The following is an 18,689-nucleotide window of genomic DNA, read 5'->3' on the forward strand; positions in this document are numbered from 1 at the left end:
TGTATGAAGAAATGTCTTTTATGCTTCTATACAAACTCTTACAATGACGATGACGAAGATTACCTGATGTAATGACCTATAGATGTAGCAAATGTTAACTTGACACTCAATGAAATATGATGCAACAAACCTTAATATGACATTTCCAAAGGCTTAAGCTGGGCTAAACAAGCAGAAGTTTGCCATGGAATGGTATGGAACATGTTGCCAATTGCTACATATGTATAATGGCTGACATTATAAAAAAAAAAACAAGATAGTATTCAAACGTGTCACATTTATTGCCTTCATGTCGTGTCATTTGATGCATTTTGTTTTGGTTTGTTTTATTATTTACTGAAAATGTCATTTTTTATTTAATTGTTCTTTTCGCTGTTCATTCTTCTTAATTATTGTTTCAACTTCTTTTGTGGTTGAAGACAGTATAGTAAAATGGAATTTGAACACACAAGAAAGAGTAAAAAACGGTAGGGAAATGTTTCATTATTATTAGAATAGTGCCGATGTTATTAAACATATCCGTGTGTGGTGCGTCTGTGGTATCCCGGGACCCGTTCTACTGCTGCTGAATGAGACATTTGTCATGTGGCAGTAGATTTAGAATTTAGAATGGCACAACTTTCCAATGAACATGTGGAAAGAATTATTTTAAGATGTAACAGCATTTTGTATAATATTATAACTGCCATTTCTATAAAGAACAGGTAGGTAAAATAATGCTGTGAAACTGCAGCAAAAAGAAATGCTAAGTATAAAAATAAATAAGTCCCTGCAATAACTATGAACTACTTTTCCATTACATACTAAGGATAAGTGCCCATGGCATCTTTTAGATGCCGACGTAACTGCCGAGATATTCAAAGCGAAGGTACTTCAGGAAAATATGGTGTTTTTCCTGAAACATATTTGTTGATGTTCTTAGCATCATTTTTGCATCTGGATGTTTCTTTGTCCTTTAAGCTTTAAAAAGCATGCAGCTTCCAAGTTGCTCAGGGAATGAACATGCTACTCCATTTTATCACTTTCCGACTTTCCAAGCCTAAAGTGAATAAAAGAAGTGACAGAAAAAAAAATCAAAAATATGTACACAAGTAGTTTTCACTTTTCTTTGCATTATGTTCAATCTTTGAAGCTGCTTTTTCATTCTTATTCCAGCAGTTTCCAGGAGGAATCCACTTACAAATGACATCATGTGCACATATCCTAAAAGGAAAAGTGAAGATCTCCTGTATTCTGAAAAACATTCATATTATTATAAACCACCAAGTACCATTCTGTTTCTTTATGAAAGCCATGTTCTTGCTATAAACCAAGGAGTATAGAGATGAATCTCACTTCCGGTTTCACCAGGAACCAAAAGGAATCTGTATTTGTGAAGGCATCTGAGGATGATGAGCCAGGTGCCAGGACTTGCTGTCTGTACAGCCTTCAGTTAAATGAAAGAGCCATCCTTGAAGAGGATATATCACATTTTGTTCTATTTTATTTAGGATAGTGTCCATGCATTTCCAGGTTTCTTGGTTTTTGTCCAAAACTTTTCATTGGAGAATTTTATAATCAACAGTAAATCCCAAACAATTATAAATATCCATTTACTTATGTAAACACATAATTGGCCTAGTTTTGGGGACTTCGGCATCCAAGAAAAACAGACTGACCCGCCTGTTTATTCAGTTAATGAGAAAGCCCAACAATATCCAGCAGAAGGGGTGGAGGTCTCATCATGGTGGTTGCTGGCTATGGATTAGAATTAGGGTTTGCCAAATGGCTGTCCACTAGCAGAAATGTAAAATAGTCTGTCACTGGGTGCAATGTAGACTCCAGACTAGAGATGCACAGCACAGATCTACAAAAGAAGGCTACACAAAGGTGAATGGAGTAATGTCTTATGTATTTACAACTCTGTTTTCTGCCCTAAATTAATAATGTTGTTGGCAATTTTGTGTTGTTTTTTTTTTCTTTTGACTGTGGTGTAATGTGATGCTATTGTATGTAAATGATATTATTGCATTTACCTGAATAGATCTCCAAATTTACATCTTAAATGGCTACATGATACATAAAGGTCATATAAGTAAGCCAAAATACAGCGTTCTGGAGAGGAGCATTCTGATGGATTGACAACATGTTTGACCACACCGCACAACCTACAAAGAAAACACATCACAACTGTAAAATGTAAAATGCTGTAAAATGTACTATACTTGTACAAAAAACACACAATGCTACATATTTCATTACTAAACTCAGATTTCCTATTTTCTCATTTCTATACCATTACCAGGCAGAGAAATGTGTAATAATTACACGTACTGTAAATACTTATTTTCTATAGCAGCTCTTTAAATCACGTTTTTTTAATCTTTAAGCGTGCTGTAATTAGGTGTTTTTTGTAAAATCAATATCCATCTTGTAAAATCTCCTGAAGTACATAGAACTTTAACTTGTTGGCACATGATAATTTAGAGAGACTAAAGCTTCTGAATATATTAGTGTGAAGTTAATATTACTTATTTACCAGCTGCTTTAGAGGGATTTTCCTAAAATCGCAAGTTATCCGCAGTCAACAGGTTAGGGGATACGTTGTTGATAAGGGTCCTCGAACCTGTCCTTAGGTTATGCTCTCACGTTGCATTTTTGCATCATTTTGGTGAATAAAACTTACTTTATTAAAAATGTACTGTAGATAAATCACACAAATAGTCAGCACCAAAAAATGAAAACACAGTGAAAAAGCATAAAAAAGCTGAAAAACTAGCATTTTGAAAGCAGCATTATTACTGTCAACAAAACAGGTTTTAGCTGCTTAGGCCTGTTTCACACTTCAGTATTTTGACGTCAGTCAAAATCCGCCATTTTGCAAAAAAAACGGATCCGCCATTTTTTTTAGCAGATCCATTTTTTCCCATTGACTTGCATTAGCGGCGGATTTTGACGGATGGTCTCTCTCTCCCCCCACTTTTCCAGAATCGTGTCGCTTTAAATTTCAGTCAAAGCGGATCCGTACCAACAACGGATCCCGCGCCATCCGTTTGTGCCACAACGGAAACGGATCAATTTTTTCACACTTTGTTGGATTTTGACTTACGTCAAATAACTGAAGTGTGAAACAGGCCTTAACCACTTAGCCCTGTTTCACACATCCGTTTTTTGTGTCCGCCAAATGGATCCGTTTCCATTTTTTGCCGCTAACGGAGCCAATTTGCAGCTTAATGACCAGGCCAATTTTTACAATTCTGACCACGGTTACTTTATGAGGTTACAACTCTGGAACGCTTTAACGGATCCCACTGATTCTGAGAATGTTTTTTCGTGTCATATTTTACTTCATGTTAGTGGTAAAATTTATTTGATGTGACTTGCATTTATTTATAAAAAAAAGGAAATATGGTGAAAATGTTTAAAATTTTCAAACTTTTAATTTGTATGCCCTAAAATCAGAGTGATGTGTCACAAAAAAATACTTAATAACATGTCCCACATGTCTGCTTTACAAAAGCACAATTTTGGAATCAAAATTTTTTTTTTGTTAGGAAGTTATAAGGGTTAAAATTTACAAAACCATTTTTTTAGGGACCACATCACATTTGTAGTCACTTTGAGAGGTCAATATGACAGAAAATACCCAAAAGTGACACCATTCTAAAAACTGCACCCCTCAAGATGCTCAAAATCACATTCAAGAAGTTTATTAACCCTTTACGTGCTTCACAGGAACTGAAGCAATGTTGAAGGAAAAAATTAACATTTAACTTTTTTTTACAAACATTTTACTTCAGAACCAATTTTTTTTTATTTTCACAAGTGAAAAAAAGAGAAAATTAGCCACAAAATTTGTTGTGCAATTTCTCCTGAATACGCCGATACCCCATATGTGGGGGTAAACCACTATTTGGGCGCACGGCAGGGCTTGAAACGGAAGGAGCGCAGTTTGACTTTTTCAATGCAGAATTGTCTGGAATTGAGATCGGACACCATGTTGCATTTGGAGAGCCCCTGATGTGCATAAACAGTGGAAACCCCTAACAAGAGACTTGGTTTTGGAAACTAGACCCCTTTAAGGAACTAGATGTGTGGTGAGCACTTTGAACCTCCAAATGTTTCACAGAATATCACAGAAAATCATTTTTTTTCCACAAAATGATCTTTTTGCCCACAAATTTTATTTCTATAAGGGTAACAGGAGAAAATAGACCGCAAAAATTGTTGGGAAATTTGTCCTGAGTATGCCCATACCCCATATGTGGGGGTAAACCACTGTTTGGGCATACGGCAGAGTTCGGAAGGGAAGGAAGGAAAGGAGTGTCATTTGACTTTTTCAATGCAGAATTGGCTGGAATTGAGATTGGACGCTGTCGCCTTTGGAGAGCCCCTGATGTGCCTAAACAATGAAAAAAAAAACACAAGTGACACCACTTTGGAAACTAGACCCCTTAGGGAACTTATCTAGATGTGTGCTGAACACTTTTAACCCCAAAGTGCTTCACAGAAGTTTATAACGCAGAGCAGTGAAAATAAAAAATGATTTTTTTAGCCTGCTATTTATTTTTCACTAGGCTAACAGGAGAAATTAGACCACACAAGTTGTTGTGCAATTTGTCCTGAGTACACTGATACCCCATATGTGGGAGGGAACCACTGTTTGGGTGCATGGGAGAGCTTGGAAGGGAAGAAGCGCTGTTTTTGAATTTCCATTTTTGATGGAATGTTCTGCGGGTGTCATGATGCGTTTGGGGAGCTCCTGATGTGCCTAAACAGTGAAAAAAAAACAAGTGACACCATTTTGTAAACTAGACCCCCCAAGGAGCTTATCCAGATGTGTGGTGAGCACTTTGAACCCCCAAGTGCTTCACAGAAGTTTATAACACAAAGCCGTGAAAATAAAAAATCATTTTATTTTCCAAAAAAATGATTTTTTTTAGCCCCAGTTTTTTTTATTTTCCCAAGGGTAACAAGAGGAATTAGACCCCCAAAGTTGGTGTGCTATTTGTCCTTACTATGCTGATGCCCCATATGTTGGGGTAAACCACTGTTTGGGCACACATCTGGGCTCAGAAGGGAGGAAGCACCATTTGACTTTTTGAACACAAAATAGGCTGGAATCAATGGTGGCGCCATGTCGCATTTAGAGACCCCCTGATGTGCCTAAATAGTGGAAACCTCTCAATTCTAGCTCCAACCCTAACCCCAACACACCCCTAACCCTAATCCCAACCATAACCTCTAACCCTACTCCTAAACCTAATCCCAACCCTAACCCTAATTCCAACCCTAACCCTAATTCCAACCCTAATTCTTACCACAACTCTAATTCTAACCCTTTCTAACCCTAACCCTAATTCTAGCTCTAACCCTAATGGAAAAATGAAAATAAATATATTTTCTTTATTTCATTATATTTCTCTAAAGGGGGTGATAAAGGGGTGGTTATTTACTATTTTTTTATTTTTCTCACTTTGATAGGGTTTATCACAGTGATCAAAATGTGCGTTGCATGAATGAATGGAATCTGCCAGCCAGCAGATCTCGGCGGGTGCACTGCGTATGCGCCCGCCATTTTCTTCCTGGAAGAAGATTGCGGCGTCCATGGAGGGGAAACACGCGGGCCCAGGACCACCAGGAGGTAACGGGGGGGATCGGGGACCCCATTTCTCTCTCCTCTGATGTGTGGTCACATCAGAGGAGAGAGAAATTAAATGGCACATCAGACTTTTTTTGTGCGGTCGCTGTTATACGGTTAATAACGGCGATCGCAAAAACAGGGTCAGTAAAAATCGAACCGAATTATGTTCGGCAGCTGACACCCCGGAGAAAACTCTTAACTACCGCCATTAAAAGTTGTATTGGTGGTCGTTAAGGGGTTAAAAAAGGCTGAAAATGCAATATGTAAACATAGCCTTAAGGTAAATCTATCAGTTTGATTTCATCCCAGCTAGTTAAATGTCCTTATAGGTCTTTCAAAGAGAAGTTCAGCAATATCTTTACATGGTATGTCCAATTCTCCACTACTGAGAAATCAATGTTGAACTGAAATACAAATGAGACTAAAGAGCTATTGTACAGGTGTCGCCAAAAGTATTGACACCCCTGCAATTTTGTCAGACAATACTCAGTTTCTTCCTGAAAATGATTGCAAACACAAATTCTTTGGTATTATTATCTTCATTTCATTTGTCTTAAATGACAAAACACAAAAGAGAATGAAGCAAAAAGCAAAACACTGATCATTTCACACAAAACTCCAAAAATGAGCCAGACAAAAGTATTGGCACCCTCAGCCTAATACTTGGTTGCACAACCTTTAGCCAAAATAGCTGCGACCAACCGCTTCCGGTAACCATCAATGAGTTTCTTACAATGCTCTGCTGGAATTTTAGACCATTCTTCTTTGGCAAACTGCTCCATGTCCCTGATATTAGAAGGGTGCATTCTCCAAACTGCCATTTTTAGATCTCTCCACAGGTGTTCTATGGGATTAAGGTCTGGACTCATTGCTGGCCACCTTAGAAGTCTCCAGTGCTTTCTCTCAAACCATTTTCTAGTGCTTTCTGAAGAGTGTTTTGGGTCATTGTCCTGCTGGAAGACCCAAGACCTCTGAGGGAGACCCAGCTTTCTCACACTGGGCCCTACATTATGCTGCAAAATTTGTTGGTAGTCTTCAGACTTCATAATGCCATGCACATGGTCAAGCAGTCCAGTGTCAGAGGCAGCAAAGCAACCCCAAAACATCAGGGAACCTCCGCCATGTTTGACTGTAGGTACCATGTTTTTTTCTTTGAATGCCTCTTTTTTCTCCTGTAAACTCTATGTTGATGCCTTTGCCCAAAAAGCTCTACTTTTGTCTCATCTGACCAGAGAACATTCTTCCAAACGTTTAAGGCTTTTTCAGGTAAGTTTTGGCCAACTCCAGCCTGGCTTTTTTTATGTCTCGGGGTAAGAAGTGGGGTCTTCCTGGGTCTCCTACCATACAGTCCCTTTTCATTCAGACGCTGACGGATAGTACGGGTTGACACTGTTGTACCCTCGGACTGCAGGGCAGCTTGAACTTGTTTGGATGTTAGTCGAGGTTCTTTATCCAACATCCGCACAGTCTTGCATTGAAATCTCTTGTCAATTTTTCTATTCCATCCACATCTAGGGAGGTTAGCCACAGTGCCATGGGCTTTAAACTTCTTGATGACACTGCGCACAGTAGACACCGGAACATTCAGGTCTTTGGAAATGGACTTGTGGCCTTGAGATTGCTCATGCTTCCTTACAATTTGGTTTCTCAAGTCCTCAGGCAAATCTTTGGTCTTTTTTCTTTTCTCCATGCTCAATGTGGTACACACAAGGACATAGGACAGAGGTTGAGTCAACTTTAATCCATGTTAACTGGCTGCAAGTGTGATTTACTTATTGCCAACACCTGTTAGGTGCCACAGGTAAGTTACAGGTGCTGTTAATTACACAAATTAGAGAAGCATCATATGATTTTTCGAACAGTGCCAATACTTTTGTCCACCCTCTTTTTTATGTTTAGTGTGGAATTATATCCAATTTGGCTTTAGGACAATTCTTTTTGTGTTTTTTCATTTAAGACAAATTAAATGAAGATAATAACAAAGAATTTGTGTTTGCAATCATTTTCAGGAAGAAACTGAGTATTATCTGACAAAATTGCAGGGGTGTCAATACTTTTGGACACAACTGTAGATGTGAAGCCTCTGTCACTTTACTCCAGCTCTATTTCTCATCCACTTCTGCCTCCTCCTGCATGACTAACATCCTATGTGCTGTGTGACTTTAGGAAAATCAGTTTTTTAAAATAAGGACCTTATCAAAACAGACAATGGTACCTCTGTTATGGAACCGTAAGGCAGCCATTGGTATCTTTGTTCTGGGGGCCTGATGGCAGACAATGGCACCTCTACTATGGCTTATGAGGGCAGCTGATGTGAATTCACTTTCTGGTCTGCCTCTGGTTGCTGTTGAGGGTGGTGGAGCTGTTTATATTGACAGAGGAGTCGTGAGTTCTCTTTCCGGGCTCCCTCTGGTGGTTGCAGGAGGTAATGAAGCAGATCTAATTAACAGAGACCTGCCACCTGATAATGAGGATGACAATTGGACATCTGGAGTCTCTGACTGGATTTAAGACAGCTGACTCCCTCTACCCCTGCTGGTGATTTTTCCTACCTCCAGAGGTCTTAGTTTCCAGTTCAGTCCCTGTATTCTCACGCTAAGTGTTCTTTGCTATTGTTCACATTTGATTTGGTTTTGTCTATTCAGTTTTGTGTGGTCAGCCAGCCCCGGCTGGGGCTGTACTGAATTTAAATTCTTATTTTACTGTTTGTGCCAGTTTGCGTTTTGTCCCTTATTAGATTGGCCTCTTTTTGCTCTGTTTTCAGAATATGCCAGAGTGCTGATATAGTGGGTGAAGTCTAGCGACTTCAGGGTTTTTTTTTTGCTATCAGAAGTGTGTGAAATTTTTGCAGGGTTTTTCTGGCATGATTGCAAACAGAATCTTTCCTTTCCTGTCCTTTCTAGTTAGTGTGGGCCCCATCGTTTGCTCAGCTTATTTTCCTACCTGTGTTTCTGTTTTCATCTTGTCTCACTGACAAAATATGTAAGGGGGCTATCTATTCCTTTGGGGTCTGCTCTGGGGCAGTTTAGATTTCCCCTTTTCTTGCTTTAGGCTTATTTAGTCCTCCGGCTGTGTCGAGGCATCTAGAATCATTGCAGGTATGCTCCACGGCTACTGCTAGTTGTGTGGATTGGATCAGGGGTCTGCAATCCGCTTAGTTACCAATCTCTCTGGTTTTCTGTGGCTTAGCTTGGTCTTGTTTTCCTCCTCAGTGACCCAATCACAACAGGCAGCCATTGGTACCGCTCCTATGGAGCCTGAGAGTAGACAATGGTACCTTTTCTATGGAGCCTGAGGGAAACCAATGGTAACTGTTCTATGGCCCTTAAAGCAGCCATTGGTATCTCTCTGCTATGGAGTTTATGGCAGCCAATGGTACTTCTGAAATGTAGATTGAGGGCAGCAATTGGCATTTATGCTTTGGAGCTTAAGGGCAGTCAATGATACCTTAGCACTTTTGCTACAAATAGCACATGATACTTGGAAGAGTGAAATATAGGTATTGCAAAACAGCCCAAAAGTGTCAATGGTATAAGAACTTACATTATGTGGCTGGCAAACTATATTGTATGTGCAGTTTTGCGCACTGTTGTGTTTGCCACCCTACCTTTTATGTGCATTTCTACATTTCTACATTTCTACATGTTGTACAGATACTGATTCACCTGCTATAAGGTGATTCCATTTTATATGAGCTATTTGACTATTTTAGCTATTAGGCAAGTTAAAAGATGTGATCTGAGCTGAAACATAGCATAAAGCTAGGATCACAGATTGAGTATTTGTTCTCACCGAAAATTACAATATATTCTAATTAAAAATTATTTTAAAGGGAACCTGTCAGTAGGATCAACCATTTTAGGCTGTGTGCCCACGTAAGCGTTTCTTTCACTTTTTTTAAGTGATTTTCCCTGAAAAAAATGCTTAAAAAAAGCATACATTAAGCATCCCATTCTTATAATGCATTCCGCAATTTTTTTGCACATGATGCGTTTTTTTCCGCAAAAAAAAACGCATCGCGGAAAAAACGCAGCATGTTCGTTAATTTTGCGGAAAAAATGCATTTCCAACTATATTTAATGAAAATGTGGATGCTCCGGAAAAAAACTTGCAAAAAATAAAAATGCGAATTTCCTGAGAAGGAGTCCGTTTTTTCTCAGGAAATTTCTGCATACGTGGGCACATAGCCTAAAGCTGACTATCTGGGCATGTAGGTCATAGAAAGCTAAATAAAATGATATCTTGATATCTGCAATTATTCCTTAGATATCCACGTTTTTCTTATATGTAAATGAGCTGTTCAGGACTATGGTCCCTATGCTGATCTGCATGAAAATCTTCCACCAGATTGTATTTTTAATAAAAAGGGGAGTTACCAGTGTGATGTATAATGGCCGCTCTCTGCTCTCCTGATCTCACAGTGTGATTATAAAATGACACACCTGCAGGTTCCTCTCAGGGCTTCAACTTCCATCTCATAGGCAGCCAGAGTTGCAATACAGCAGAGCTGTGAGAACTTCAGTAAATGTGTTTGATAGGAGACAAAGTTCAATTGTTCAATTCTTCTGTTCTCTGTTAGTTAACATGGCTCACACTGTTAATGCCCCTTTTTGTAATAAAAACAAAAAGCTCTGGAGGCAGATTCTCAAACAGATCATTGTCTGTTCCATAGTCTTGAACATCTTATTTACATGTAAGAAAAACATGGATATCTAAGGAATAAGACATCAAGGTGTAATTTTATTCATCTTCCTGTGACCCACATGTCTCTCTTTGACAGCTTAGGAGGGTTAATTCTACTCACGGATTTCCTTTAACAAACTGCTTTTACTTACAGCAGATTCTAGACAAGAACCTAACGTAACACACGAAGATTTTGTCTTTATTCGATTACAAATTATTAAAAATCCATGATGAGAGGTAGGAACCACGGTTCCTACTTCTCATCGTAGGATTTTTAATCTTCTGTAATGGAATAAATTTCGAAGATTTTACCCACTTTGCCGGCACCTGAATTTTTTTAAATATGTGATTATGCACTGTGTATGTTCGTAGACATCCCACAGAGCATCTATGGTAGCGCACAAAGGTCTTCAGGCTCTCCTGTGCCCTTAAGCCCTAGAATTTAGTGACTTTTCAAATAAACAGATTGCACACTCTTCAAAAACTTGTGCGGTTTGCGCCAAATTTAAAATTAGACAAGCATGATAGCGCCTGTGCACAGTGACTATGTACAGACACAGCTGAGTTGTGTAATTTCCTGCCAGGCTGGATGATTTCAACAGTAACTCTGCTTCCACCACGGTAATTCATTCAAGAGCTGAAAAACATGAGAGGAGCTGGTTAATGCACATGATAACCATTTGACCTTGAGCTAACTTTATTCTAATTTGCCTGAGCTCATCGCTTCCTAACATTGTTGGAACATTTGCCAGCTTGCACTTCCTGAAACAGAAGGATTTGCTTCCCTAAACCAGAAATATATTGCAAATGAATTTTAGAAAAGTCCAAGTAAGCAAATTTACAAGTGCCAAGTACATCACAGTAACATTGTGCACAAACCACAACAAGAAAGAACAATAGGTGTTTCGACCAGACATTGGTATTAATATTGTTCATAAAAGTGTATTCTGGTTTCTAGAAGTTGTCACTTACTCATGGAATGTAGTGCTATAGCCGGCGACCCAGCATGGTGTCCCCTTCTCCCTCCATGCAGTGACGCCGGCTTACTTATTGCCCAAGCCCCATGGCGTGGTTCCCCGGTATGCTCCTGCCTCTTCCTGCTATGCACGCTGCACTTACCGGCGGCACGCCTAGTGCGTGCGTGTGCCCCTGCTCTTAAAGGAGCAACATCATATAGTAAATGCCCTCAACTTGTTGCTGAGAAGCATTTATTATAATTAGTACACCTGAGTTCCACCCCTCGACCAAAAGAATGGATCATTTTTGTCCACTGTGAATGGAACAGCATTGTTCATGCTCAACCACCAATGGCTTAGTGGTAAGCACTAGGGATGGACGTGATAACATAATTTGGATGAGCGGCATCATCGCCGCTCATGCAAATCTACCACATATGTACCACTCATTCCGGCAGTGTCGCTATGTCTTTAAAGCCGGGTGTACGCTTCAAGACTTTAGAGGCACACACTGCACATGTCCAAAAGTTTAGAAGATGGCTTCCGGTCATGTGCAGTGCTCGCCTCTGAAGCCGGGAAGAGTACATTTGGCTTCAGAGATGCTTCGATGTTGCCGGAATGAGCGACGCACATGCTAATTATATTGTTATTACGCCCACATGGAAAGAGGGCTGACTAGTCTGGGGCAAATAACGCCCCATCAACTAATCAAAGCATCATTAGCATAGCAAACAGGGCCATATTAATGCTTTTTTAAACCTCTTTTATACAGAAAAATATTATACAGGGATAGTTGGGAAGGGAATTAATTAATAAATAAATGAATGTTGCTGGGTTAGAGGGCAAGGAGAACCTGACAGATTCCCTTTAACGTATAAGAAGATGCTGATACCCTAATTAACTTGTACCAATCAAGTTGGCAAGCACCAATTTATGATATACCATTATTAAATATACAGTCTTAGATAAGAAACAGTGTCATGCAGTGAATAATAAATCTGTCACCAGATTTTTGCTAACTCATGTGAGAGCAGCATGCCTTATGGAAAGGGGCATGTGTCACTTTACTGGGTGCAGCAGTTGTCATACAATCAGAGCTGGACCAAGAGGCAGGTAGGCAGTTAGTCCTGTAGGGATAATTTCCTGCTGATAAAACACTTTTATTGAAACAACAGCACACAACCTAGTAAGTGACCCATTCCTGCAACCAGTCTTAGCCTCTCCCTCATGATGCCTTCAGATTCTATAGCAAAAATCTGCTGACAGATTCCCTTTAATAGGTTGTGATAACCTAGGCTCTTGTATGGATATTCATATTCAGAGTAGCCAAATTGATTTGCACGCTCGTTATAAAAGGAGAAATATAAGAATATTTAAAAAGCAAGACATGCAATAACAAGCAATCTGTATTTCTCAAATGTGACATAATCCTACATTTTAATTCTGTCAATGTACTGGTTCAGATTCAAAAGCTTTAACAATGTGTCTGCTAGTGAAGAAAACTAAAATCCATTTAACTGAATTATGTTTTAATCATTTATAGCTTGCAACAACATGCAATATTACTTGTCTATGCACTCCTTCATAAATTATGAACTACCAATTTAATGATTTACCAAGATCAAACCTGTGTATATCATCAGTATAATGACTTTGTAAAAAGAACACTGCAGGGTGTATTCTCAACGGGTTTTAAGTCGATAGTATAAATTAAAAAAATATAGATATAAAAAAATAAAAAGAGAAACAGCACCAGCAGGTAGTCAGGGTGCCAAGCCTCCAGGTAAAGATGAATCCTTCAACATACTAAAGAAAACATGGAGGCAGCAAATCAATTTTTAAAAAAAGTGAAAGTAAAGGTGCTATTTATAGCCCATAATGGTCACATTTCAGTTCTGAGAACCTTTTTCAAGCTATATACAGTGTATTGTAAGTGATCAGCTCTCAGGTAGCTCATACTCACACAGGACTCAGATTTGTTAGTTCAAAACAAACATTCGGTCTATTATATGTCTATGAACCACCAGCCTAACAAGTAAAAACATTCTCTTCTGGGTACAAAAGGTATAACAGCATGAAAATTGGAAAATAAACAGTCCATACTGTATAAAGCAGAGGCTCATCCATTTAAATGTCAGACCTTCACCCAACCTGCAGCAGAGACTGAGCCACATAAGCAGGGTCTTTTCACCTGTGACAGAGTCACTAGCATAGTTTTTGAAGGGAGATACGTTTCACTGCATATACTACAGTCAGATTGTTTTTGCCTTCAGCACGCTAAGTGCTGTGAGGGTTAATTTTAAAGTTACAATGGGCTGGTTTTGTGTGAGCACCCATTGACTGGGAGGGTGCTCATCGTATCTCCTCTTGTAGAGCCACACTGACATGTATACTAGCATGACCGGTGGTGTTGTCACAATCGTGATCATCACATGGGCCTGATTAATTACCTGGACAAGAGAGAAGTCTGGGTGGTGTGTTGGGAGAGGAAACACTCCCACGTGGCTCCAGGGGGAGCAGAGGACATTACCAAGAGTCTGCAGGTTGATCCTGCAGAGAAAAAGGACTCTGATGAATTTTGTTTGTTTTGTTTTCCATTAAGCCAGGAAGACTCTGCTTTTGTTTTCCTAAACCCTGCCTTGGTCTATGCTGACTTTAATAAACCAGTAGGTGTTTCACTTTAAAAGTGTTCCTGTCATGATCCCAGTGCAGGTTTTGACCTGAACAACAGAGGTTAATGTCTTGAGCCCAGCGCTGAAATCTCATCCCTCGAGATCTTAGTCCCGAGATCACCATCAGCGCATGCGCCGTCCCCGACGGCGGCCGCCATATTGCCGGAGCCAGCCAATACACAGGGAACCGAGAGGGAGCGCCGGGGCTCTGGCCTGTTGCAAAATGTCGGCAGAGCCCCAGGATGGGAACCGGAGACACCGCTGGGCACGTGGAGACACGGCTGGGCACCCGGAGACACCCACAGCGCCGACGGACACCCGGAGATGCCCGAACACCCCTGCGGCCTACACCCGGTAAGTGTCGGCAGAGCCCCGGGCTGCTGCACAGACCCCCCTGGCAGCAGCACAAGCCCCCTGATAGCAGCACAGACCCCTGGCAGCAGGACAAGCCCCCTGATAGCAGCACGAGTCCCCATGGTAGCAGCACAAGCCCCCCAGGTAGCATCACGAGCCCCCCTGGCAGCATCACGAGCCCCCCTGGCAGCGCGCTGCACATCGGAGCACCCTCTCATCCCTTCCTGCGGCCTGCAGTATCACCCGACTCCTGCCTCCTCCAGCAGCGACCCTGGGACACAGCAGCCACCACCCCCGGTAAGCAATAAGACACCTGGATTATAAGAGGCACCACCATTTTATTAAAAAAAAAAAACTTTTTCCTTTTTTTCTCCTCAAAATTTGTGGTGCGTCTTATAATCCGGAGCGTCTTATAAAGCGAAAAATACGGTACTACATTTTTTTAGGAAGTTAGAAGGGTTCAAATTTTAATCAGCAATTTCTCCTTTTTCCAACAAAATTTACAAAACCATCCTGCTGAGCTCGAAAAGGAAGGAGTGACATTTTGCAGCACAGACTTTGATTAGTCTGCAGGCGCTATACTGTGTTTGGAGAGACCCTAATATGTTTAATATGTTTAAACAGTGAAAACCTCCCCACAACTGACCCCATTTTGGAAGCTACACCCCTCAAGGAATTTATCTAAATGTGTGGTGAGCACTTTTAACCCACAGGTGCTTCACAGAATTTTGTAATGTTGAACTATGAAAAAAAAAGATTTTTCCTACAAAAATGTTGCTTTAGATAATAATTTTGTTCATTTTCACAAGGTTAGCAATAGAAAATTGACCTAAAAATGTGTTCTGCAATTTCTCCTGAGTACGCCAATACCACATTTGTGGTGGGAAACTACTATTTGGACACTCTACAGAGGGGTAACCTTTTGGAGCGCACTTTAATGTAATGATCTGTGGGTGCCATGCAGCATTTGAAGAGCCTTGAATTTCCTAAAAAGTGGAAACCCTCCCCCCCACAAGTGACCCTATTTTTTTGAAACTTCACCCATGAAGTAGTTATCTAAAGCATAGTTACAGTAATACTAGCAATGCTTTTGGTTTTACTGGTGTGCAAATTAAAAATGTCGTGGTTTGTGTTAGTTGTGAGGAGTGCATCAGACTATAAAAGGGTGTTGTTGTGTCAACAGGATAAAACCAAATTTAATCAATTCATGGATGTGTGATATGCTTTGAAGCAATCCTTTATGCAAAGGCAAAGTTTCTCAGAGCAGACTTCACAATGATATAATTTGCCATTTCGTATTCCCCTCTTGAAGCGTACTCTGCACCTATTTTTGTGATCTTCCTTTTTCTCACAGTTTGCAAAACGTCATCGGGAAAATGTTGACCTGGTACAATACAGGCACTATCAGTTTCAGAAGTACTAGGACCCTAGACTTCCTGACTGCCAAACATTAGGGCCTGCCCTTGATGACAACCTCCTGAAACTGAAGGAAGCTCTCCATATTGCCTGCAAATCAAAACAGCCCAAAAGCATTGTACAATGCCATCTGTACAATGTGCATGGCCAACTTTTTGTACCATACTTTTGCCTTTTGCACGGCACTGTATAGTTTGAGGACCTCATCTGAGAGATCTATACCCCCTATGACTGTATTATAATCCAGGATACAATCTAGTTTTGGGAACTTGTGTTGTGGTACCTCGGACAGTGACAAGGGAGCTGTTGTGACAGTATATGGTGGTCAAGATAAGGACATCTCTCTTGTCCTTATACTTGACCACCAGAAAGTTGTCACTGCATTGGGCTCTGCCCTCAACCTTTTTCAGCAGCTGTCCAATTAGAGGCTTAGGAGGCTTATCTGATTTTTTTGCCCAGTGCTGCATGCAACCTAAAGTCTGACAGAGAGTTTCTTAAAGAGTGGAATGCTGGTGTAAATGTTATCTACGTAACGGTGATAACCCTTATTCAGCAGTGTGTGCACCAATTTCAACACATTTTTCTCACACACCCCAGGACAGAGTGGCATTCAGGGGAGGTCAATCTAAGTGTCCCTCCCTTCCTAATGTTAGGAACGGCGGAACGCACTAAATAAAAATAATAATAAAGTGTGTTCGCCGCTCGGGGTCCACCGTGCAGTAGGTGATATAACGCTGCAAAGTGGTGGCAGGAGCAATATGGTGGTAATGCGCACAGGGTTAAACGTCACCCAGGTGTGCAGAGCAATCTCTGTTAATTCACAGGAATGCCAAATAAATACAAATACAAAAGACTGAGCCTGTTGAGGTCACAGCACTCAGTATAAATACACACACGGTATCAGGTCACAGGAGTAGCCCAAGACGGCGGCACTACGTCCGTCTAGACCTACCATGTGTGCGGCATCGCAGCTGCGGATGCAAAGGGGCTGCTACTGCAGCGCGGCGTGGACACTGCCGCTAAACAACAAAGCTAAGGCGCAAGCGCAATGTCGGACGCTAGCAACTGTGGATGTTGCAGCAGAGGAGCGCTGGCGCTGATTCTAAACTCAGTCCCTAACCACATACGTAATATCAGAGGGAAGAGGATTTATAATGAGTCATTCACCAGAATCATACATCCGTCCTCATACACACAGCAGCAAGTAAGTCTATACTAGCGCATGGCGGAACAGCCATACGTGCCTTTTATAGCAGCCGGGACCTTCCGCAAGCTTCCAGATCTCTGAGATGGAGCAATGAGATCTGGAGCGGGACCTGAGCACATTACTCCCAATCTCCAATGGGAGATCGTCCCATGAGCATGCTCAGTAGGAGGACAGAAGGACTTAAGGGCCTGTCACACCAAGCGATATCGCTAGCAATATCGCTATAACGTCACTGGTTTTGTGACGTTATAGCGATATTGCTAGCGATATCGCTATGTCTGATACTTTCCTCCGACCGGCTCCCCCGCTGATTATCGCTGATCGTGCGAGAACGGCCTGGGCCGTTTCTCATCGTCAGTTTCCTGCTGGGCTTCCTGTGGCACCAAGGAACGACGAGTGGACGTGGGCGGGAGGACGTCAGGATCGCCGTGTCTGACAGGTAAGTAGCGACCCCCGACTGCTGCTATGTCGCTGGTGAGATCTGCCTGTGTGCAGTTCACTAGCGACCACTTAGAGATGCACCAGCTATCCATATCGTTGTCGGGATTGCTGGTGCATCGCTAAGTGTGACAGTACCCTTAGCCTCGAGTGATTTGTTGCAAGGCAATCTCCTCTGCAATCTCCTCTGCAGTAGATAAACAGCAGGAGACTGCAGAATGTGAGGGTCTGGATCCCTGCAGAGCAAACGCAGAAATCTGATGCCTCATACCTAATCCCTATATCTGTGGGTACACTCTGAGGTACTCCCGCACAGCTTGTACAGTTTAATTCTGTACCTTGCCTTCTTAGTGAGCAAATATTGTCGGATGTTTAGCCTCCCTTTGAAATGAGCCAGAGATTCATCTATACAGATGTCCCTTTGGGGTTCATACGCCTCACCAAATTTTCTGCTGAAGTGTTCAACTACTGGCTGAATTCAATATAGACAATCAAAGATGGGATCTTCTAGAGGAAGACACTGCATATTATCACTATAATGAAAATATGTTTGGATTGCTTCAAATCGTGTCCTTGTTGTGGTCATTCGGAATACCGGTGTGCTGCATAGTACTGTATATCAGTACTCATATACAGCACAATGCCCCAAAATGTCGTCAGGGATGCTACATTCATCTTCTCTCTTCACACAGGTATCAACTGATCCACCCTGCATGTATTCACTCCATTCACTGTTAGCAAGCAGCCTGAATGGTACAACTCCCCACCTCTGCTGGCTGTCATTTCTGCTGCAATATATCCAAATGGTAACCAACTGATCCACCCTGCAAGTATTCACTCCATTCACTGTTAGCAAGCAGCCTGAATGGTACAAGTCCATACTTCTGCTTGCTGTCTGTCTTCTACTGCTTTACCATTTTGCAACAAATTTTAATGTGCCAGAGTATAATGCTTTGGTATAATTCATTTGTTGCACTGTATGTAATACTTACTGCTTTATATTCGTGACTGGGGTCTCTCTAGATCGTATCAGGTGGAAGGTGCTATAGCATATAGATGCAGCCTGGTCTAGTGCCTTTGATCATCTATCGACCCCCTGGTGTGCTGGCCCCACCTGCCAAATTATACCAAACCCTCTCTCCTGACCTTGTAGTTTGTCCTATATATGTAGTAGTTCCTAAGGGGAAGCACGCAGTGTGGGGTGCAGACGCAGTGTGGGGTGCAGCATGCAAGCATCCCATAAGCAAAGCATCACAGAAGCTAAGCATCAAGAAAATGGCAGTTATCTATGGCAGTTAATCAGGGCAGGAATCAAGTAACCTACTCTTTGCTTTCCCCTT

At 41.3% G+C, this 18,689-nt stretch overlaps 1 protein-coding gene across 1 annotated transcript in view; it reads right to left on the reverse strand.

Moving 5' to 3' along the window:
• MED12L (mediator complex subunit 12L) overlaps positions 1-18,689 on the reverse strand; it is a 1,194,146-nt gene that overhangs the window by 244,901 nt on the left and 930,556 nt on the right. Inside the window, 2 exon segments of the mRNA XM_073579151.1 lie at positions 2,016-2,147; positions 10,781-10,962. Coding sequence (XP_073435252.1) covers positions 2,016-2,147; positions 10,781-10,962 — 314 coding nt within the window.

The sequence above is a fragment of the Dendrobates tinctorius genome, unplaced genomic scaffold (assembly GCF_039654945.1).
Source record: "Dendrobates tinctorius isolate UK_male_01 unplaced genomic scaffold, ASM3965494v1 ptg000060l, whole genome shotgun sequence".
Classification (NCBI taxonomy): Eukaryota; Metazoa; Chordata; class Amphibia; order Anura; family Dendrobatidae; genus Dendrobates; species Dendrobates tinctorius.